Source organism: Oncorhynchus keta, chromosome 35, assembly GCF_023373465.1.
Source record: "Oncorhynchus keta strain PuntledgeMale-10-30-2019 chromosome 35, Oket_V2, whole genome shotgun sequence".
NCBI lineage: Eukaryota > Metazoa > Chordata > Actinopteri > Salmoniformes > Salmonidae > Oncorhynchus > Oncorhynchus keta.
The window spans coordinates 44,107,087-44,133,176 of record NC_068455.1 but is presented as its reverse complement, the minus strand read 5'-3'; the positions used below and the strand labels follow the sequence as shown (position 1 = coordinate 44,133,176).

Below are 26,090 nucleotides of genomic sequence, written 5' to 3'. Positions count from 1 at the left end.
GAGTACAGGAGGGGGCTGAGCATGCACCCTTGTGGGACCCTGTGTTGAGAATCAGAGAAGTGGTGTTGTTTCCTACCTTTACCAACTGGGGGGGTCTGTCAGGAAGTCAGACCCAGAGCTCAATGATGAACAGCATTCTGACATAGTTATTCCTCTTGTCCAGATGGGCTAGGGCAGTGTGCAGTGTTATGGCAATTTCATTGTCTGTTAACCTATTGGGGCGGTAAGCAAATTGAAGTGGGTCTAGGGTGACAGGTAAGGCGGAGGTGATATGATCCATCACTAGCCTCTCAAAGCACTTCATGATGACAGAAGAGACTGCTTCGGGGCCTTTTTGCCTTTTTTTGTACAGGAACAATGGTGGCCATCTTGAAGCATGTGGGGACAGCAGACTGGGATAGGAGAGATTGAGTATGTCCATAAACACACCAGCCAGCTGGTCTGCGCATGCTTCTGAGGATGCGGCTAGGGATGACGTCTGGGCCAGCAGCCTTGCGAGGGTTAACATGTTTAAATGTCTTACTCACGTCAGCCACGGAGGAGAGCCCACAGTCCTATTCGATCGGGTTCAAGACGGCGCTCCGGCTGAGCCACTCAAGGACATTCAGAGACTTGTCCCTAAGCCAATCCTGAGTTGTCTTGGCTGTATGCTTCGGGTTATTGTCGTGTTGGAAGGTGAACCAAAAAGTTCAATCTTGGTTTCATCAGACCAGAGAATCTTGTTTCTCATGGTCTGAGATTCCTTTAGGGGCCTCTTTGGAAAACTCCAAGCGGGCTGTCATGTGCTTTTTACTGAGCCGTGGCTTCCGTCTGGCCACTCTACCATGAAGGCCTGATTGTGTGCTACAGTGCTACAGAGATGATTGTCCTTCTGGATGGCTCTCCCATCTCCACAGAGGAACTCTAGTCACCTCCCTGACCAAGGCCCTTCTCCCCCGATTGCCAGGCAGCCAGCTCTAGGAAGAGTCTTGGTGGTTACAAACTTCTTCAATTTAAGAAATGATGGAGGCCACTGTGTTCTTGGGGACCTTCAATGCTGCAGACATTTTTTGGCACTCTTCCCCAGATCTGGGCCTCGACACAATCCTGTCTCAGCACTCTACGGACAATTCCTTTGACTTCATGGCTTGGTTTTTGCTCTGACATGCACCGTCAACTACGGGACCTTACATAGACAGGTGTGTGCCTTTCCAAACCATATCCAATCAATTGAATTTCCCACAGGTGGACTACAATCAAGTTGTGGAAACAACGGATGATCAATGGAAAAAGGATGCACTTGAGCTTAATTTCGAGGGTCTGAATAATTATGTAATTAAGGTATCCGTTTAAAATGTCTAGAAACCTGTTCACTGTCATTGTGACAGTGTAGATTGACAAATACATTTTTAGAATAAGGCTGGAACACTTTCCGAATGCACTGTAGTGTGTCAACCAGACCACTAACCAGACCTCCCTGATGTCGAGGGGTTGGGTTGAATGCAGAAGACACATTTCAGTTGAATGCAGTTGTGCAACTGACTAAGGTATCCCTATTTCCCCGTAGTAACAAGCTCCACGCTGCATAACATCTTAGAGAAGCCATACTCAATGTTCTAAACTACAGTAGCCTATATACTGTCACGCTTCTGTATTACTACGATCAGGCCGTTGGAAACGTAGATGTAATCTCTCTCTCTCTCTCTCTCTCTCTCTCTCTCTCTCTCTCTCTCTCTCTCTCTCTCTCTCTCTCTCTCTCTCTCTCTCTCTCTCTCTCTCTCTCTCTCTCTCTCTCTCTCTCTCTCTCTCTCTCTCTCTCTCTCTCTCTCTCTCTCTCTCTCTCTCTCTCTCTCTCTCTCTCTCTCTCTCTCTCTCTCTCTCTCTCTCTCTCTCTCTCTCTCTCTCTCTCTCTCTCTCTCTCTCTCTCTCTCTCTCTCTCTCTCTCTCTCTCTCTCTCTCTCTCTCTCTCTCTCTCTCTCTCTCTCTCTCTCTCTCTCTCTCTCTCTCTAGTATGTACCGCTCTCTGTAGTGGACTTTGCTTGCTGTTGCTCTAACCGATTCCAGTCCGATCTTGTTCTGTACTCTCCAGTCCTACAGAGTTAAGAGTACCGATTGAGCCTATCCACTAGATTCCTACAGAGCCACTAGTCAGTGGAGCACTATAGGATCACAGCAGCTTACTCCTGGCCCAACAAAATCCTTCAGGGCACCAAGGAAAATAAACCCTGTGAGTAGGGAGGGAGGGAGGCGGGTGGACACGTACTTACAGAGAGAGCGAGCGCACACACACGAGCACAAACATAAAACACACACAAAGACACATGAATGCACCACACATCCATAAATACATTTCATACATGCCGGAAATGAAAGAGAGTCCTTTATTTTCTATGAGGACCCTGAGAGACATGGTTTGAGTTCCAAATGGCACCCCTATTCACTACATAGCAAGGAAACAAGGATGGCCCATAGGGCTCTGGTCAAAAGTAGTGCATTATATAGGAATTGGGTGTCTTTTGGGACGATCTGTCTGGCCCTTGTTCTTGTTACAGATTAACCAATTCTCTAGAAACAAGGAAAGTAATAATCATTGAAAGCATCAGTCTCTGAAACAAGGACACATTAGATTTGACATTTGTGTTTGTTGCCAAGGGCTAACTTTGTTGTACGCAGAGGAGGGGGATGGGGTGTGTGTGAGCGTGTATTCTGCCGACCTTACTAGAGCTATCGGCTTGATAAATGATGGCTTGAGAGATGGACAGAGGACCAACCCACCTGTCTGGATGTCCTACGTTATTTTTAATGAGTGTAATAGAAATTCCTTATAAACTTCAGACATGCTGTACGCTTATTTTTTTTTTCCAACGACAAAACCACTGTACAAAACCTGCTGTGAAGGACATCCCTCGGTCCTTTCTGTCTTAACTCTCAGCTACCTTGCCTTGAGACTCAAGTGATTGCACTTACAAAGCTGCCTTCCGCAAGCACCCGAGTCTTGGATCCCGACCCCTTAATATCCAGCATCTCTCAATGATACACATATTCCTACCTATGATAGAGGCCTATGACTATAGGTCCTCTGTCGCTCAGTTGGTAGAGTATGGCTCTTGCAACACCAGCATAGTGGGTTTGATTCCCGTTACCACTGGTACCTAGAATGTATGCATGCGTGTACAGTAAGTCGCTTTGGATATAAGCGTTTTCTAAAATGGCCTATATATTTATTATATAGGGGAGAGTGGGTTAAGTTTAAAAGTAAATAAAAAATTACATTTAGCATCACGCTGTCATGGGAAATATAGTATTCTTTCTAACAATGTGTACATATATTTGAGTAGGTTGTGTATCCCTGGAAATAATCCGAATTCACGTAAACATTTTTAAAACCATAGCTTGTCCAACAAAAGCAGTCTCTAGGCACAACTTACCCCAGGTATGGGGTAATGAGAGCCGTGGGACAGGGTGAGTTAAGCTGCCCGACACATTTCTATACGGAATTAAAATATTCCCAGTCACTGTTAAAACCATGTCTACGTGTAATAAACCATCTTTATTTCCCCAAACACAATTCAACACAAATCGGTTTTTTTTGTCCGAATCATTTTAAGCATCTTTTATTTAACAAAGGCTTAACACCTAACCGACACTTTGTACTTTTAAAATTAAATTATGCATTTTGTGTATGGTTTCCTAGAAACAAGGATGGCTCAACTTACCCCTAAAACACACAATAGAAGCGGGCAGTGGTTGCTCACTGGGTCCAAAAAAACAGGAACCAACCAAACAATGACCAGTAACTTCAGCGTAGAACAATCCACCGTCAAAACAATCTGGGGTAATGACAAAGTCTGACAAAGTTTCACGCACTAATTACTTTTAAGTCTCATGTTTGGACAGACTTCATACAAAAACCAACAAGCCAGCATTCGGCTGGACAAAATACCCGTAGCAAGCATCAACATCCCTCAAGGGCCTTCATTGTTCTAATGCAGACCCCATCACACACTCACTTCCCACCTTCCTTCCCTTCTGAGGGGTATTGGGTTCTTACCATAGAAATAGTGCGAGTAGACTGTCGATTGTATTTCTATGCTGCTCGTCTCAGAGAAAGTCAGTCATATTCATGAATTGGCTTCAACAGCGTGCTATTATTACCGTTGGAGCACAGTGAATGTTTTAAAGAGCTTTGTTTTGATTTGTGAAGAAGAGGTCAAGCCTATTATCACGTCTCTTATGTTTTATGCGAACAACTAAAAGGAGGACCACAAAAAAAGCGAGAGAGCAAACAAGGCAAAGCAATTTTCTACAAGAAAACAAACAAATGATGGAAGACTGTCTAAATTGACACAAACTGTGAGCACCACAAACAAGCAGACGAACCAGTTCGCTACTGCAATAAAGAAAGAAAGAAACAAAAACAGCTACAGAGGAGCAATTACCTACCTTGGCTGGAGACAATCCAGAGTTGCAAAATAGGGCTATAAGTAAGAGCACTAAATATAATACCTTGGGGTCCTCTTTCTCTCCCTCGGTCTGTCTATCTATCGGTGTCTCACGACTACACTGCAGGCCACAGCAGGTGAACTACAGGGAATTACACAAGTGGAGTTTCAGTAAACCTTTCCATCAGCTCTCTCTCCTCTGTCCCTGCTTCTCACTCCCTCCCCCGGTCGCCAACTCTCTCTCCTCCCCCAGGCACTATCTACGGGAAGATCCAGGGCCGTCTTTCTCACGAGTCACAAGTAACCAGTTTAACACATTCATCCACCTTCCCCACTCGTACAACATTTCCCCATCACAAAAAAATAACAAACACGGAATATCAGCAACAGCAAGAGACTCCTTCGACGGTCAACCCGTGCTTCTTCACGGTGCCCGAACCTAAACTATTCCAAGTATGCTGGAGATAAAAGAATGCATGCATGGTCGGTGTTTATACAAGAGTTCCACAATAGCAGAGGAGTGAGATTACTGTTGTCGTGCGTGTTAGATGGCTGATTCAACTAGCAAACCAAACAAACAGTGGTGGTTCCTCTTTGGAAGTTGGCTGCATGCGTTTTAACCCACAAGCAGCTGGCCTGCCCCGTGTACACTTCCTCTAAAACCCCCCAAAATGTCTGGTATGTATTGTTTGGTCAAACTAGAAGGTGTAGGCCACTCATTCAATGTGTAATTTTTCAAAATGTTGTTTATAAGGCCTAGAGTTTTTCCTGGTTAGCTTACTCCTACCTATTAGGTAAACGACATTAATCAAATTGGTATAAAGCAGTAAGTGCCTACACTAAGAAAACATGAACAGCCATGCCTGAAAGACTGCAAAATTGCTAGTTAAATAGTTGATCAAATAGCTACCCGGACTATCTGCACGGACGCTTTCGGCACTAACGTTGTCTCATCACATGTGCGGCTGCTAGTTTAATATCTGTAGTGAAACGAAAACAACTATTTCTTATTTCAGAAAAACAAGTGTTTCTCCTGGTTTCTGTCTGTTTTGTTTGATGCCTATTGGAGCAGTAGACGTACCTTCTGTACTGTGGTCCCCAGCTCTTTACAGTGGGTGATGATGTTCCTACTGGTCGTGTAAGCACTCAGCTGGGCAAACTGGTACCTGGACACAGACCGTGAGCACAAGACGATGAAGATGTGTCTCTTTAATGTCTATTGTTTCCCACTAATTGGTGTTTTGACCAATCGGATCAGCTCTTTTGCCAATAATTGGCCAAATATAAAACAGGTTTTTTTTTTATGTACCTGTTGAGCAGAGAGAAGAGGCCCTTGGCGGAGGTGATGAGCTCCAGCACCACCTGCAGCACGCTGGCCGGCAGCCTGGTGGCAGTCTGCCCGTCGTAGGGGTTCACCCTCCTGCGGACCTGGATGCCCATGGTCAGGGAGTGGACCACAATGCGCAGCTTCTCTGTCAGGCAGCGCAGGCTCTCTCCACCCATACCGTACGTCTGGGGAGGGAGACCGGGAGGGGAAAACAGTGGGAGGCTGTTGAGAGTGAGACAACCAGGGGCCAAGTTTGCTGGGAGTTCACATGCACACGCATTGCACACAAGCACAAGTCACACACACACAGTTACTCAACTTGAAAAGTAGGCCTAGTACAGTAGGTATTAGTGCATCTGTTATCATAAAGCCATGATGCACAATGACATCTAAGAGAGATTGCCTGTCTACACAAATGATCACATGTAAACTCAACCTACAATAGCATTAATAACATGGCAAACATACGCACAGCTGGTACAGCTGCCAAAATATTACACTGCTTCCAAAACATTTTTCACTGTGTATAAACTACTTCATCAAGATCCACAGAGGCCCAACTGAAATCACAAAAGCCAAAAATACGATCTGGGGAAGAAGAATTGATGGTCAGATGGAGTCATACTGTTGACCTCTGAGTGGTTGTTTTGTCAGAAAATAGAAAGTGAAATATAATTTGAAAGCTACAGTCAAAGTTTAGGGTGAAATCAAACTCAAATCTTACTGCTGTCAATGTAATAAGAATCACCCCCACACACCATTAAAGCCATGAATCATGAGTTAGTCATTTTCATAGCTCATACAATGTAGGTCAAGTCACCAAAAGTGCAAATATCTACACTGAGTGTACAAAACATTAGTAACATTTCTAAAATCATAATTCCACTTTGACATTATTGGGTATTGCGTGTAAGCCAGTGAAACAAAATGTCACTTGAATCAATCTTAAACTCAGGCTGTAACACAACAAAATGTGGTAAAAGTCCAGACGGAAATATATACACTTAGGTTGGAGTCATTTCAGCTTGTTTTTCAACCACTCCACACATGTCTTGTTAACAAACTATAGTTTTGGCAAGTGGGTTAGGACATCTACTTTGTGCATGGCACAAGTCATTTTCCCAACAATTGTTTACAGACAGATTATTTCACTTAATCACAATTCCAGTTGGTCAGAGGTTTACATACACTAGGTTGATTGTGCCTTTAAACAGCTTGGAAAATTCCATAAAATTATGTCATGGCTGTAGAAGCTTCTGATAGGCTAATTGACATAATTTGAGTCAATTGGAGGTGTACCTCTGGATGTATTTCAAGGCTTACCTTCAAACCCAGTGCCTCTTTGCTTGACATTATGGGAAAATCAGAAAAGAAAATCAGCCAAAATCTCAGAAAAAAAAATGAGTCTGGTTCATCTTTGGGAGCAATTTCCAAATGCCTGACGGTACCACGTTCATCTGTACAAACAATAGTACGCAAGTATAAACACCATGGGACCACGCAGCCGTCATACCACTCAGGAAGGAGACGCGTTCTGTCTCCTAGAGATTAACGTACTTTGGTGCGAAAAGTGCAAATCAATCCCAGAACAATAGCAAATGGCCTTGTGAAGATGCTGGAGGTAACAGGTACAAAAGTATCTATATCCACAGTAAAACAAGTCCTATATCGACATAACCTTAAAGGCCGCTCAACAAGGAAGAAGCCACTGCTCCAAATCCGCCATAAAAAAAGCCAGACTACGGTTTGCATCTGCACATGGGGACAAAGATCGTACTTTTTGGAGAAATGTCCTCTGGTCTCATGAAACAAAAATAGAACTGTTTGGCCAGAATGACCATCGTAATGTTTGGAGGGAAAAGGGGGAGGCTTGCAAGCCGAAGAACACCATCCCAACCATGAAGCATGGGGGTGGCAGCATCATGTTGTGGGGGTGCTTTGCTGCAGGAGAGACTGGTGCACTTCACAAAATAGATGGCATCATGAGGGTGGACAATTATGTGGATATATTGAAGCAACATCTCAAGAAATCAGTCAGGAAGTTAAAGCTTGGTTGCAAATGGGTCTTCCAAATGGACAATGACCCCAAGCATACTTCCAAAGTTGTGGCAAAATGGCTTAAGGACAACAAAGTCAAGGTATTGGAGTGGCCATCACAAAGCCCTGACCTCAATCCCATAGAAGATTTGTGGGCAGAACTGAAAAAGCGTGTGCGAGCAAGGAGGCCTACAAACCTGACTCAGTTACACCAGCTCTGTCAGGAGGAATGGGCCAAAATTCACCCAACTTATTGTGGGAAGCTTGTGGAAGGCTACCCGAAACATATGACCAAAGTTAAACAATTTAAAAGGCTACCAAATACTAATTGAGTGTATGTAAACTTCTGACCCACTGGGAATGTGATGAAAGAAATAAAAGCTGAAATAAATCACTTTACTTTTATTTCACATTCTTAAAGTAAAGTGGTGATCTAACTGACCTAAAACAGTGAATTGTTACTAGGATTAAATGTCAGGAATTGTGAAAAACTGAGATTAAATGTATTTGGCGAAGGTGTATGTAAACTTCTTACTTCAACTGTATGCATGTGCACACACACAGTGCATTCGGAAAGTACTCAGACCCCATCATTTTTACCGCATTTTGTAACATTACAGCCTGATTTGTAGATGGATTAAATTACCCTAAATGTTCCCCTTCCAACAGGACAATGACCCTAAGCACACAGCCAAGACAACGCAAAAGTGGCTTCGGGACAAGTCTCTGAATGTCCTTGAGTGGCCCAGCCAGAGCCCGGACTTGAACTCGATCGAACATCTCTGGAGAGACCTGAAAACAGCTGTGCAGCGACGCTCCCCATCCAACCTGGCAGAGCTTGTGAGGATCTACAGAGAAGAATGAGTAAAACTCCTCAAATACAGGTGTGCCAAGCATGTAGCTTCAAACCGAAGAAGACTTGAAGCTGTAATCGCTGCCAAAAGGTGCTTCAACAAAGTACTGAGTAAAGGGTGTGAACATTTCTGTAAATGTGATATTCCAGTTAATATTTTATAAATTTGCACAAATTTATAAAAAAATGTTTTTGCTTTGTCACTATGGGGTATTGTGTGTAGATTGATGATGTATTTGAAAAAAAAAATCTAAATTACAATAACGCTGTAACGTAACAAAATGTGGCTAAAGTAAAGTGGTCTGAATACTTTCCGAATTCAATGTATGCACAGTACCAGTCACGTTTGGACACACCTACTCATGCAAGGGTTTTTCTTTATATTGTAGAATAGTGACTGCATCAAAACTATGTAAAAAAAAAAAAGAATTTAAAAACATAAGCTGGCGCACACCCAGAATAATAGTTTGTGTGGAGGTGCTGACTGACGGCGAATAAACCATCAAAATGAAGAAAGTCACACACTCCATGTATAATCTCCCAGCAATTTAATGGGTATTCACCAATGTTTCTGCATCACTGTGTCTTCCTCAGGGTAATGTAATGAATAGGTGAACCAGGTTATGTAGACACACAGTGCAATTAGTGTAACCAATGACAGTGGTGAGGGGTGTGTCATAATGATTAAGTTAATTAAAATTAATTAGTGAAACTGTAAAAAAAATATATGGCATATTACATATATTATACTATTGCTATCATATAGAAACTTAATGGAATACTGTACATCATATTAGCGTCAACATACATTATTGATTCATTCAATTTCACAATTTCGTATTTCATTTGTTACATGTAATCTTTTGTTTCAACCTTAAAATATAATGCGAATCATCAAGAGGGGGAACATATTAGGTTAGGTGTACGCTAATAAGCTGTAAAAATTAAGTTTTTACATTTTATAAAAAGAGGGAAAAAAAGTGCTCATAAGAAGGGCCTGAGGATCAAAGTCAATATTCAGACCAATAGGGGTCAATGTTTTTCGATAGGATATCCAGTAAGCCTGTCTTTGTAGTAGTAGGATCTCAATGTTACCTCCTCTCCTTGGTAGAGCAACATGCTCAATACCTGTGTATTTGAGGGAGGAGATGGGATGGTTAGCTTCAACAAAGTGAGCTGCTACTGGATAGTCCATGTTCTTACACCTGATTGAGCTGCAGTGTTCAGCTATGTATTTATACAACGGCATTTTCGTTTGTCCTACATAGGCTTTTCCACATGAACAGGTGACGAGATAGATTACTCCATTGGCCTTGCATGAGATGAAATAACACATATGGAATCATGTAGTAAACAAAAGTGTTCCTGTTGAGTGTAGGGTCAGTATTTTGAAGTTTGGATGAAAAACGTACCCAAATTAAACAGTCTATTTCTCAGGCCCAGAATCTCGAATGTGCATATAATTGTCAGATTAGGATAGAAAACACTCTAAAGTTTCTAAAACTGTCAAAATATTGTCTGTGAGTACAACAGAACTGATATTGCAGGCGAAAACCTGAGGAAAATCAAACCAGGAAGTGGCCTCTATTTTGAAAGCTCCATGTTCCATAGCCTGCCTTCGCTCCTTTTAAAAGGGATATCATCCAGTTTCCTTTCCTATGGATTCCCCATGGTGTGAACAGACTTGACAGTTTTAGGCTTTTATTTTGAAAAATGAGCAAGAAAGATCACATCGCGTCATTGTAGGGCTGTGTGCCAGCAGCGTTTTGTATGCACAACAGCTTGGAGAAGCCATTCTCTCCCTCTCCCTCTCTCTCTCTCTCTCTCTCTCTCTCTCGAAGTAGAAGAAGAAGAAGAAGAAGAAGAAGAAGAAGAAGAAGAAGCTACATTCCCGGCTGATATATTATCGATTATATATTGTAAAAACAACCTGAGGATTGATTATAAAAAACGTTTGAAATGTTTCTACGAACATTACGGCTACTATTTGGAATTTGTCTGCGATGTCGTGACCGCTCGAGCCTGTGGATTTCTGAACAAAACGCGCCAACCAAATGGAGGTATTTTGGATATAAAAATAATCTTTATGGAACAAAAATGACCATTTATTGTGTAACTGGGAGTCTCGTGAGTGCAATCATCCGAAGATCAAAAGGTAAGCGATTTAATTGATTGCTTTTCTGACTTTTGTGACCAATCTACTTGGCTGCTAGCTGTTTGTAATATTTTGTCTACGGAGATGTCCTTACATAAACGCTTGGTGTGCTTTCGCTGAAAAGCTTTACTGAAATCTGACATGCCAGGTGGATTAACAACAAGCTAAGCTGTGTTTTGCTATATTGCACTTGTGATTTCATTAACATTTGATATTTTTAGGCATTTAATTTGAATTTGTGTCTCTGCAATTCAGCGGTGGTTGACGAAAAGGATCCCGCTAACGGGATGGGTGCATCAAGAAGTTAAATAAAAAATATATTTTATATTTCATATTCTTCAAAGTAGCCACCCTTTGCCTTGATGACAGCTTTGCACCCTCGTGGCATTCTCTCAACCAGCTTCATGAGGTCGTCACCTGGAATGCTTTTCAATGAACAAGTGTGTCTTGTTAAGTTAAGGAAAGACATTTCACAAATGCATGGGTTTGAGCCAATCAGTTGTGTTGTGACAGGGTAGGGGAGGTATACAGAAGCCCTATTTGGTAAAAGACAGAGAGTCTATTATGGCAAGAACAGCTCAAATAAGGAAAGAGAAATGACAGTCCATCATTACTTTAAGACATGTAGGTCAGTCAATACGGAAAATAATAAGAACTTTGAACGTTTCTTCAAGTGCAGTCGCAAAAACCTTCAAGCGCTATGTTGAAACTGGCTCTCATGAGGACCACCATAGGAAAGGAAGACCCAGAGTTACCTCTTGTGCAGAGGATAAGTTCATTAGAGTTAACTGCACCTCAGATTGCAGCCCAAATAAATGCTTCACAGAGTAACATCAACTGTTCAGAGGAGACTGTGTGAATCAGGCCTTCATGCTCAAATTGCTGCGAAGAAACCACTACTAAAGGACACCAATACCATCAAGAGACTTGCTTGGGCCAAGAAACACAAGCAATGGACAATAGACCGGTGGAATTCTGTCCTTTGGTCTGACGAGTCCAAAATTGAGATTTTTGGTTCCACCTGCCTGACCAAGGCCCTTCTCCCCCGATTACTCAGTATGGCCGGGCGGCCAGCTCTAGGCAGAGTCTTAGTGGTTCAACACTTCCTCCATTTAAGAATGATGGAGACCACTGTGTTCTTGGGGAAAGTCCCCACCGCTGCAGAAATATTTTGGTACCCTTCCCCAGATCTGTGCCTCGTCACAATCCTGTCTCGGAGCTCTACGGGTAATTCATTCAACCTCCTGGCTTGGTTTTTGCTCTGACATGCACTGTCAACTGTGGTACCTTATACAGACAGGTGTGTGCCTTTCCAAATCATGTCCAATCAATTGAATTTACCACAGGTGGACTCCCAAGGTGTAGAAACTTCTCAAGGATGATCAATGGAAACAAGATACAGCTGAGCTCAATTTCGAGTCTCATAGCCAAGTGTATGAATACATGCAAATACGTTTTATTTTTTTAAATTTTTTTTATTACATTTGCAAATAATTCAAAAAAACTGTTTTCGCTTTGTAATTATGGGGTACTGTGTAGATTATTTATTTAATCCATTTTAGAATAGGGCTGTAAACGAAACAAAATAATGGTAAAAGGGAAGGGGTCTGACTACTTTCCGAATGCACTGCACGCACACACGCACTGTTCCGAGGGCAAAAGGGGGTGCAACTCAATATTAGGAAGGTGTCCCTAATGTTTTGTACACTCAATGTAGTATGCATGGAAAGGGTACACCCTGATGGTAATTGTAAAGCAAAGCATTTCCTTCTCCATCCACATCGTTTACAATGGGAAAAGCAAATGGGAAAATAAGTTACGTTTCCTCACCTGTCTTATTAAAACATTTAAACAATCCATAACTCGAAAGCCCTGATTGCTAAGGTCATTTGAAGATTTCAGCCTTTTAAAATGACCGTTGCAATAGATACATGTTTGGGAGAGGCGTGTGAGAGAGACCGATTAAGTTAATGAATAACGGTTTTGGTGGCAATCAGCTTTGAAATCAGTATTATTTTGCATATTATCAAAAACAAAGTTCCAAGGTAACTGAATTGATGATAGCTGTAAGCTACCGGTAATCTTTTAGCTTTACAGTGTTCTACACACAGTAATGAACCGTTTCAACACTTCTCCATGACTTGCCGCATTAGTGTGTTAAAAACTTCTGTGCAGCAATGAGCGAGGAGCTACCAGGATGCAGCCCAGACTCCCAATGCAGACTAAAAGTGGAGCAAGAAAGCGCACGCACGCGCACGCACACACACACACACTACATGTTAACATAGTAGCCGTTGATCTCAATATGAGTCCTTTGTAGTTCATAAAAATGTACCTCCATTAGGCTAACCATAAGCCATAACAGTATTACAGTAAATACCTGCCAAGAGCTGGTCAGACCTTACCCAGTCACTACATGCTGGGTCCATTTATTCAGACCACAGGAAAGACCAGGGTCTGTATTCATAATGAGGAGGAATGCTGAACTGGGATAAGTTTGGCCTTTGAGATAATAATGAATAGCATCACAACGACAGAGGAGACATGATTCTAGAAAAGCACTCTTATTCGGAGATGCTTGATTACATACAGTCCCTGGGCCCGTGAATCTAGAGTGCTGATCTAGGATCAGTTTTGCCTTTTAGTTAATAATGTACATAATAATAAGGTTACGGGGGGGGACTTGATCCTAGATCAGCACTCCTTCTCGGAGACCACTTCATTAACACACGAAGGCCAGAAACCTATTTCTGCAACAGACTTTTACAAGCAGATCAACAGCTTAGTGGTGATGCCACTCAAACCCACAGGCCCTGGCACCGTCTGTCAATTAATCCACCCAGGGGAAACAAAAGCATGCTGGAGCTTGGAAGTGGTGCAACACACTCTGTTTACATTAGTGTCCTGAGAGTGACTCCCCGGAAAGTATTCGGAAAGAAAAAGCGAGAAATGGAGAGAGGAAGGAGACGGGATGCCAAATTCATTATACCAACATTTGAGGAGCAAGAGAATGAAAAGAGCATCTTAAAAAGAGAGAGAAGAGGAGGAAGTGAAGGTTTGCCAATGACAACAAACTTTCCCCATAATTTGCATGAGAAGTATGAAGCGGTAGCTTCTTTTGTGTTCGGGGAATAATCGCCTTTGATGGCAGGTGAAGCGTGTCTACACAAACACACAACAAGCTCTCACAGTCTCACGTCAGAATTAGACGTTCATCCATGTTTCTCAAACATCACATTTCGAAATTGTTCAAAACTTCATATGTCAAAGTATTGAAGGTTAAGTTCAGGCATTCATTCTGAATGGTTAAGGTAAGGCTTGGGATAGGCTTAAAACAAAAATATAAAAAACAACTTTCCATCACTGGATTCGAACATCGAACCTTTGGCACCAGAGGCAGATGCTTACGCCCATCCTCCATTCCCATACACAACACCATAGCAAAACCGAAAACCTACTTGAAGGTAACAGCGCTAACTGTTGCCCCTAGTGGCCAGCTTCCAACATCCTCAGACATAAACGGACATTGAGTACTGACACACACACATAGCGCTCGCTTACACACACACACACACACACACACACACACACACACACACACACACACACACACACAGCGCTCGCACACACCACACACAGCGCTCGATCACACACACACAGAGCTCGCTTACACACAGAGCGCTCGCTTACACACACACAGCGCTCGTTACACACACACAGCGCTCGTTACACACACACAGAGCGCACGCTTACACACACAGCGCTAGCTTACACACACACACACTTACACTGACACACAGCGCTCGCTTACACACACACACACACAGCGCTCGCTTACACACACACAGCGCTAGCTTACACACACACACACACACACAGCGCTCGCTACACACACACACACACACACAGCGCTCGCACACACACACACACACACAGCGCTCGCACACACACACACACACACAGCGCTCGCTACACACACACACACACAGCGCTCGCACACACACACACAGCGCTCGCTTACACACACACACACACACAGCGCTCGCTTACACACGCACACACACACAGCGCTCGCTTACACACACACACACACAGCGCTCGCTCACACACACACACACAGCGCTCACACACACAGCGCTCGCTACACACACAGCGCTCGCTTACACACACAGCGCTCGCTACACACACACACAGCGCTCGCTTGCTCACACAACCACACAGCACTCGCTTGCTCACACAACGCTCTCTTACACACACACACAGCGCTCGTTACACACACACACAGCGCTCGTTACACACACACAGCGCTCGTTACACACACACACACACAGCGCTCGTTACACACACACACAGCGCTCGCTTACTCACACACAGGGCTCGCTTACACAACCACACAGCGCACTCTTACACACACAGCGCTCGCTCACACACAGGGCTCGCTTACACAACCACAGCGCTCGGTAACACACACACAGCGCTCGCTTACACACACAAACAGCGCTCGCTTACACACACAAACAGCGCTCGCTTACACACACAAACAGCGCTCGCTTACACACACAGCGCTCGCTACACACACACACAGCGCTCGCTTGCTCACACAACCACACAGCGCTCGCTTGCTCACACAACGCTCTCTTACACACACACAGCGCTCGTTACACACACACAGCGCTCGTTACACACACACAGCGCTCGTTACACACACACACACACAGCGCTCACTCACACACAGGGCTCGCTTACACAACCACACAGCGCACTCTTACACACACAGCGCTCGCTCACACACAGGGCTCGCTTACACAACCACAGCGCTCGGTAACACACACACAGCGCTCGCTTACACACACAAACAGCGCTCGCTTACACACACAAACAGCGCTCGCTTACACACACAGCGCTAGCTTACACACACACACACTTACACAGACACACAGCGCTCGCTTACACACACACACACACACACACACACACACAGCGCTCGCTTACACACACACACACAGCGCTCGCACACACCACACAAACACAGCGCTCGATAACACACACACACAGCGCTGGCTTACACACACAGAGAGCGCTCGCTTACACACACAGTGCTCGTTTACACACACACACACACACACACACACAGCACTCGCTTACACACACACAGCGCTCGCTTACACACACTCACACAGCGCTTGCTTACACACACACACACACACACACACAGCGCTCGCTTACACACACACACACACACACAGCGCTCGCTTACACACACACAGCGCTCGCACACACCACACAAACACAGCGCTCGATAACACACACACACAGCGCTCGCTTACACACACACACAGCGCTCGCTTACACACACACACAGCGCTCGTTACACACACACACACACAGCGCTCGCTTACACACACACACAGCGCTCGCTACACACACACAGCGCTCGCTTACACACACACACACAGCGCTCGCTTACACACACACACACAGCGCTCGCTTACACACACACACACAGCGCTCGCTTACACACACACACACAGCGCTCGCTTACACACACACACAGCGCTCGCTTACACACACACACAGCGCTCGCTTACACACACACACACAGCGCTCGCTTACACACACACACACAGCGCTCGTTACACACACAAAGCACTCGTTACACACACAAAGCACTCGCTTACACACACACACACACAGCGCTCGTTACACACACAGCGCTCGTTACACACACAGCGCTCACACACACACACACACACACACACACACACACAGCGCTCGCTACACACACACACACACACAGCGCTCGCTTACACACACACACACACACAGCGCTTGCTTACACACACACACAGCGCTTGCTTACACACACACACACAGCGCTCGTTACACACACACACACACACACACAGCGCTCGCTTACACACACATAGCGCTCGCTTACACACACACACACACACACACACACAGCGCTCGTTACACACACACACACACAGCGCTCGCTAACACACACACACAGCGCGCTCGCTACACACACACACACACACACACACAGCGCTCGTTTACACACATACACACACAGCGCTCGTTTACACACATACACACACAGCGCTCGTTACACACACACACAGCGCTCGCTTACACACACACACACACACAGCGCTCGCTTACACAAACACACACACACAGCGCTCGCTTACACAAACACACACACAGCGCTCGCTTACACAAAACACACACAGCAGCGCTCAAGCACACACACAGCGCTCGCTTACACACACAGCGCCGCATACACACAGCGCCGCACACACACAGCGCTCGCACACAGACAGCGCTCGCACACACACAGCGCTCGCTACACACACACACACATACACAGCGCCGCACACACACACAGCGCTCACACACACACACACAGCGCTCGCTACACACACACACGCGCTAAACACACAAACACACACACAGCGCTACACAAACACACACACAGCGCCGCTTACACAAACACACAGCGCTACACAAAACACACACACAGCGCTAAACACACACACAGCGCCGCTTACACACACACACACACACACACACACACACACACACACACACACACAGCGCTCGCTTACACACACACACACACACACACAGCACTCGTTACACACACACACAGCGCTCGCTACACACACACACACACACACACACACAGCGCTCGCCACACACACACACAGCGCTCGCACACACACACAGCGCTACTACACACACACACACACACACACACAGCGCACACACACACACACACACACACACACACAGCGCGCTACACACACACACACACACACACACACACACACAGCGCTCGCTTACACACACACACACACACACACACACAGCGCTCGCTTACACACACACACACACACACACACACACACACACACACAGCGCTTGCTTACACACACACACACACACACACACACACAGCGCTCGTTACACACACACACAGCGCTCGTTACACACACACAGCGCTCGTTACACACACACACACAGCGCTCGTTACACACACACACACACAACGCTCGTTACACACACACACACAGCGCTCGCACACACACACACACACAGCGCTCGCTACACACACACACACACACACACACAGCGCTCTTACACACACACAGCGCTCGTTACACACACAAAGCACTCGTTACACACACAGCGCTCGTTACACACACACAGCGCTCGTTTACACACACACACACACACACACACACAGCGCTCGTTACACACACACATACACAGCGCTCGTTACACACACACACACAGCGCCCGCTTACACACACACACACACACACACCACACACACACAGCGCTAGCTTACACACACACTTACACAGACACACAGCGCTCGCTTACACACACACACACACACACACACACACACACACACAGCGCTCGCTAACACACACACACAGCGCTCGCTTACACATACACACACACACAGCGCTCGCTTACACATTTACATTTAAGTCATTTAGCAGACGCTCTTATCCAGCGCTCGCACACACAGCGCTCGATAACACACACACACAGCGCTCGCTTACACACACACACAGAGGGCTCGCTTACACACACACACACAGCGCTCGTTACACACACACACAGCACTCGCTTACACACACACACACACTCGCTTACACACACACACACACACACAGCGCTCGTTACACACACAGCACTCGCTTACACACACAGCGCTTGCTTACACACACACACACTCACACAGCGCTTGCTTACACACACACACACACAGCGCTTGCTTACACACACACACACACACACACACACACAGCGCTCGTTACACATACACACACAGCGCTCGTTACACACACACACAGCGCTCGTTACACACACACACAGCGCTCGCTTACACACACACACACATATACAGCGCTCGCTTACACACACACACACACAGAGCGCTCGCTTACACACACAGAGCGCTCGCTTACACACACACACACACACAGAGCGCTCGCTTACACACACACAGCGCTCGATACACACACACAGCGCTGTTACACACACACACAGCGCTCGTTACACACACACACAGCGCTCGCTACACACACAGCGCTCGCCACACACACACAGCGCTCGCTACACACACACACACACACACACACACACACACACACACACACAGCGCTCGCTTACACACACACACACACACAGCGCTCGCTACACACACACACATACAGCGCTCGCTTACACACACACACACACACACACACACACAGAGCGCTCGCTACACACACACACAGCGCCGCTACACACACACACAGCGCTGTTACACACACAGCGCTCGTTACACACACAGCGCCGCTACACACACACACACACACACACACAGCGCTCGCTACACACACACACACACACACACAGCGCCGCTACACACACACACACACAGCGCCGCTACACACACACACACACACAGCGCTCGCTACACACACACACACACACAGCGCTCGCACACACACACACACACAGCGCTCGCTACACACACACACACACACACACACACACACATACAGCGCTCGCACACACACACATACAGCGCTCGCTACACACACACATACAGCGCTCGCTACACACACACACACACACAGCGCTCGCTACACACACACACACACACACAGCGCTCGCTTACACACACACACACACAGCGCTCGCTTACACACACACACACAGCGCTCGCTACACACACACACACAGCGCTCGCTTGCACACACACAGCGCTCGCTTACACACACACACACAGCGCTCGCTTACACACACACACACAGCGCTCGCTTACACACACACACACAGCGCTCGCTTACACACACACACACAGCGCTCGCTTACACACACACACACACACCCAAAGCGACTTAATCACGCATGCATACATTTTATGTTTGGGTGGTCCAGGGGAACGAAGCAACTATCGTGGTGTTGCACGCACCACGCTCTACAGTACCAACTTGGCTATAGAGAACCACTATGAGCCATCCAGCCCCTAGAGAGCAACAGCCCAGGCCTCACCAGGGAGCAGAGCTTCTCCACGGCCTCGAGGATGAGCTCCTGGTGGCCAATCTTATGGACACCCAGACGCTCCAGGTCCTGGGAGGAGAGCTGCAGCAGTTCCAAACCAGTCACCTGCCACTCTGTGAAGGGGTACTGCTGGAAAGGGAAGTCCAGACCTGGAGGGAGACCACACATGGATAATCGTATCATTTTTCAACCTTTTATTAAAACGCAAGTGACAAATGTGCAGTTACATTAGTGCACATTTTAGTTTTTTGCCCTAGCACTAACACACTTGATTCAACTAATCAACTCATTTTTGGTTGGTCCGGACCAAATCAAATCTGAACAAGTCTATTTTTCACGAGCTTGAATATCAAAGTAGAGCACATTACAGCACAGTAGAGTACAGCACAGCTCAGTAGAGTACAGCATAGCTCAGTAGAGTACAGCACAGCTCAGTAGAGTACAGCACAGCTCAGTAGAGTACAGCACAGAACAGTAGAGTACAGCACAGCTCAGTAGAGTACAGCATAGCTCAGTAGAGTACAGCATAGCTCAGTAGAGTACAGCATAGCTCAGTAGAGTACAGCATAGCTCAGTAGAGTACAGCACAGCTCAGTAGAGTACAGCACAGAACAGTAGAGTACAGCACAGCTCAGTAGAGTACAGCATAGCTCAGTAGAGTACAGCATAGCTCAGTAGAGTACAGCACAGAACAGTAGAGTACAGCACAGAACAGTAGAGTACAGCACAGAACAGTAGAGTACAGCACAGAACAGTAGAGTACAGCACAGCTCAATAGAGTACAGCACAGCTCAATAGAGTACAGCACAGCTCAGTAGAGTACAGCACAGCTCAGTAGAGTACAGCACAAAACAGTAGAGTACAGCACAGCTCAATAGAGTACAGCACAGCTCAGTAGAGTACAGCACAGCTCAGTAGAGTACAGCACAGCTCAGTAGAGTACAGCACAGCTCAATAGAGTACAGCACAGCTCAGTAGAGTACAGCACAGCTCAGTAGAGTACAGCACAGCTCAGTAGAGTACAGCACAGCTCAGTAGAGTACAGCATAGCTCAGTAGAGTACAGCACAGCTCAGTAGAGTACAGCACAGCTCAGTAGAGTACAGCACAGCTCAGTAGAGTACAGCACAGCTCAGTAGAGTACAGCACAGCTCAGTAGAGTACAGCACAGCTCAGTAGAGTACAGCACAGCTCAGTAGAGTACAGCACAGCTCAGTAGAGTACAGCACAGCTCAGTAGAGTACAGCACAGAACAGTATAGTACAGCACAGCTCAGTAGAGTACAGCATAGCTCAGTAGAGTACAGCACAGAACAGTAGAATACTGCACACTCTATTCTTCTGTACAGCACGGGACTTTCCTATACTCTAATCAACTTGTTTAAACTTGACTGTACTCAACTGTGCTGTGTTTTACTCTACTGTTTTCTAATGTAGGCCTACTGTACTTTGCTGACCAAACTTATGAAATGGACATTATGATTGGTTTCTTAAAAAAGGCAAATAATGTATCAAAAACTAAAAATAAGTGTTTGATATTAGGTGCCAGGGGTCTTTACGTCAACATTATTGTTTTGATCTATTTCTAATACACTTTTAAGACTTTTTCTGGTAGATGTTTTCTAAGACCCCTTTTTCCATCTGTTCGATCAGAAATCAAATGGTTAAAAAATGAATTATATATATATATATATATGTGCCTTAATTTCTCAAAAATATAGACTCTTTGCTTTCACGTGACATGCTCTTACGAACTTTAAAATGTTGGTGCTCGTAGGTCCGTTTACATGGAAATGCCCTAAACTAGTAATCACGTTTTTAATATGAGCCAGCAGACCCTCCAATAAAGTCATTATCTGTATCCTCATCATCACAGTCAGGGCCAGCCCTGGTCATAAGCGGCCGCTAGGGGCCCTGACCTCCAGGGGGACCCCATTGATTTTATTAGTCATTCTCACTCAGATATCATATTAACATGGCATATTGCATGACAAAATGTGTACAATTGCAGGAAATTAGCTGTAAAACTGCACATTTTTCTCACCGCCCCATGAAAAAAATGAGTAGAATTGCATGAAATTGATTCTAAAATTGCCATATCTTCTTCCTGCCCCATGACAACTTTTTTTAGAATGTCAGCAAACTTGCTTTAAAACTGCAAAAATGTTCTGCTCCCCATGGCAAAATGTGTAGAATTGCCGGAAACTCTACAAATTCAATTATCCTCTCTACCGTCAAGAGGGGGGCCATTTAAAATGTTTTGCCGGCGAGGTGGAGGGCCTCCAAACAACATTTTGCTTAGGGCCACCAAAAGGCTAGGGCCGGAACTAATCGCCATTATCGTCATGGCCATCAGCATTGTCTTTATTTTCATCACAGAGGAGAGGATGCCTCATGATTTACTTAGTCCAGTATTGCGGTAGTAACCCAATTATAATAATTACCTGTTCCACGCATGGTAAAACAGGAACTGTCGGTGGCTAATTGGTGCGCTAATGCTAATCAAATGAAAAGGCTGTGGGGTTACTTAAAGGTCGGCGGACAGCCATTCAAAACAGCCTGGGACTCCGTCATAATGACTGGTCGTACATCAGGTTGTTTACGCCAATCAGCACTCGCTTGCTTCGGTCTAATTAGCTAAGTGGACGGATGCAAGCTCTGGGGGCAGCCAGCTATCCTAATGCTACATTGTAATAAGCATTAGCACAGCATTCTCAGGTGCCATAATGGTAAGTCAAGTCAAAGGAGGAGGAGGCCGTAGGAGGGCAACAACCCAGCAGCAGGACCGCTACCTCCGCCTTTGTGCAAGGAGGAGCACTGCCAGAGCCCTGCAAAATGACCTCCAGCAGGCCACAAATGTGCATGTGTCTGCTCAAACGGTCAGAAACAGACTCCATGAGGGTGGTATGAGGGCCCGACGTCCACAGGTGGGGGTTGTGCTTACAGCCCAATACCGTGCAGGACGTTTTTCATTTGCCAGAGAACACCAAGATTGGCAAATTCACCACTGGCGCCCTGTGCTCTTCACAGATGAAAGCATGTTCACACTGAGCACGTGACAGAGTCTGAAGACGCTGTGGAGAACGTTCTGCTGCCTGCAACATCCTCCAGCATAACCGGTTTGGCGGCGGGTCAGTCATGATGTGGGGTGGCATTTCTTTGGGGGGCCGCACAGCCCTCCATGTGCTCGCCAGAGGTAGCCGGACTGCGCTTAGGTACCGAGATGAGATCCTCAGACCCCTTGTGGGACCATATGCTGGTGCGGTTGGCCCTGGGTTCCTCCTAATACAAGACAATGCTGGACCGTGTCAGCAGTTCCTGCAAGAGGAAGGCATTGATGCTATGGACTGGCCCGCCCGTTCCCCAGACCTGAATCCAATTGAGCACATCTGGAACATCATGTCTCGCTCCATCCACCAACGCCACGTTGCACCACAGACTGTCCAGGAGTTGGCGGATGCTTTAGTCCAGGTCTGGGAGGAGATCCCTCAGGAGACCATCCGCCACCCCTGGGAGAATGCCCAGGCGTTGTAAGGAGGTCATACAGGCACGTGGAGGCCACACACACTACTGAGCCTCATTTTGACTTTAAGGACATTACATCAAAGTTGGATCAGCCTGTAGTGTGGTTTTCCACTTTAATTTTGAGTGTGACTCCAAATCCAAACCTCCATGGGTTGATAAATTTGATTTCCATTGATAATTTTTGTGCGATTTGTGTCAGCACATTCAACTATGTAATGAAAAAAGTATTTAATAAGAATATTTCATTCAGATCTAGGATGTGTTATTTTAGTGTTCCCTTTATTTTTTTGAGCAGTGTACAAATCACACAACATACACTGGAGGAGGAGTTGCTTTCAAATGTCAAAGATTATCTGGAGTGTTAAAGATCTCTCTCGGTTTCCTGGTACAACAAAAAGCATATCATCACATGTTCTACACCAGGGGGTCTGGAACAGGTAGATCGCGAGCTACCAGTAGCCCGCCAATCAATTCTGAAAGTACGTACATATTGTATGTGTTCCATCGCAAACTGTCATTAAACATCAAGCTTCCCAGCTACTATCCATGCAAAGCCACATTGACAATATCCCACCCCTGGTAAGCAACTACATTATTGGATTTAAAAAAAACAAACGTTACACAATATCTGCAAACAAATGTCCAGTTGTATTGCCCGTTTGTCTGTTAAATGCACGCATGTCTATTACTCTGTATGTAGCCAGTTCGCGATACGAATGATAACCGCACTTGTGGGTAGACAAATACTTTCCCCAAAAAAACTCGGATTAAAATGTTAACAGTAAAGTACGTTTACTTGACAGATCCCTATCACGATTATTTGCATCAATTTGGTGGCGATTGTTCTGCCATGACATGTGCAAGCAAATGAAAGAAACTTTTAAGCCGTGTAGCTTTACATGATTGAACTGTAATAACAAATGGTGGTAGTTTCTAATAATGTCAGAAACAGCTGAGTAACTGGTCCGGTTTCTACTCGCTGCAAATGACAGCTCAGTATCTGGTGTAATTTAGACTCGTTTGGGTGCTTTAATAAAACCGCACACTCCAATAGTTACACATAGTCAATAACTGATACATGTAGGACGTGAAATAGTAGGCCTATTCGCGCTTTGGTCAACGTGTCCTTGTCGACAAAAGTACAAAACATACGATCACTTTATGAAATGGCCATTCAACTTCACTTCCTCATTCCACCTACACCTCCCCTTCCAAGCGGATTTGTGGATGTTTTACTTACGACTACCTGCGTGCAAACCGAATTAAACGCACCTGGCAAACACAAAAAGGCGCCGTTAATAGCCTACCTTTGAGCCAGTCGCTTACTCTCTCCTTGCTCCACGACGTTATAGGCTCCATGCTTGGAGTCCTGGGAACGTTGATTCAGTTATTCCCAATCGAATTCTTCAACGGACTCTACAAGGGATCAGAGGAAGGAACAATTCATCTCGACGATGATGATGATGGGCACTCCCATTTCCAGGTAAATCCCTGGGGAACCAATAGCATGAAGCTTGTTTGCCTGTGATTCAGATGCGCATATTTCTTCACACTCCGTTTGGAGCGGTGGGAGTGGTCGAATTAAATTAATATTGGTCTAACAAAAAATATTCCTTCAAATTTTAGACTATAATTTGATGAAGGATTAAACGAAAGCACTGGAACGAGTAGTGAAGGCTGGTCTTTATTTTTGTCGACTTAATCCTTATCCCTTAATCTTTCCCAAAACAGTGCGTTGCTTTTGGGAATTGGCTTTGTTTGTCAAGAGTGGAGGAGTTTTTTTTTCCTATTTTAGCCTTGGTGCTAGAGCCAAGTGTATTGCAGCAACTCTACTGTAACTATTCTACTAGCTATTAGGCCTGCTCTGTAATATAGTTTACCATTGTATGTGAGTTGTTTTGTTTAATTATTTATCTACTAACATAGGCTATTTAAGCAATAAGGCACGAGGCGGTGTGGTATATGGTGCCTGGACACAGCACTTAGCCGTGGTATATTGGCCATATACCACAAACCCCCGAGGGGCCTTATTGCTATTATAAACGGGTTTCCAACGTAATTAGAGCAGTACAAATAAATGTTTTGTCATACCCATGGTATAGGGTCAGCCAATCAGCATTCAGGGCTCGAACCACCCAGTTTATGGTCATACATAAAGTAACTGACATGCTTCTGTTAGGAACATGCACATGATCAACACATCAAAACATATATCTATCATATCCAATAATGATAAGTGCGTCTCCTAAATAAATAAAACGTCAAATGTAATGAATCATTTCTGTAGAAAATAACTTACTGGTATTATAGACTTTATTATTGGTGCCTGTCAGGTCATATTTGGACTCAGTTTGAATTGGAATAGTAAGGAAACAGTTGTGAAATGTGTTGGGGAACCATTACAAAACAAGTACAGTACTGAATGAACCTCAGAAATCAAAGCTGGATTTAAGGCCAAGGCATCAAAGACTTCCCTCTGATATTTGGCACCCCCTGGTGTTTCTTTCAAGTGAGGCATGACGATAGAGGGAGAGAGTACCAAGAGAGAGCCTGCCCCTTTCAAGCTCAATGCCATAACGCCCCTTTGGCATATACAGTAAATGCCAAGGTGTTCTTATTTTTTTATTGCATCAAAAAGATTGGATTAGCATCACACCAATATGTTTATGTTAGGTTTTCATCAATCCATTCATGCTATTTGC

The 26,090-nt window shown here is 45.3% G+C and overlaps 1 protein-coding gene across 3 annotated transcripts in view; it reads right to left on the bottom strand.

The window, feature by feature from the left end:
• LOC118368536 (connector enhancer of kinase suppressor of ras 2) overlaps positions 1 to 24,951 on the bottom strand; it is an 83,510-nt gene extending 58,559 nt beyond the window's left edge. For 2 of the 3 annotated variants that reach the window (XM_052497071.1, XM_052497072.1), the window contains exons 1-4: positions 24,696 to 24,951; positions 19,857 to 20,014; positions 5,731 to 5,933; positions 5,503 to 5,587 (exon numbers count right to left, since the gene is read on the bottom strand). In XM_052497071.1, coding sequence (XP_052353031.1) covers positions 5,503 to 5,587; positions 5,731 to 5,933; positions 19,857 to 20,014; positions 24,696 to 24,747 — 498 coding nt within the window. In that variant the 5' untranslated portion in view covers positions 24,748 to 24,951. The remainder of the gene's footprint in view (positions 1 to 5,502; positions 5,588 to 5,730; positions 5,934 to 19,856; positions 20,015 to 24,695) is intronic. The other variant, XM_035752713.2, reaches the window with a different exon arrangement.
• Positions 24,952 to 26,090: the final 1,139 nt, after the last annotated feature.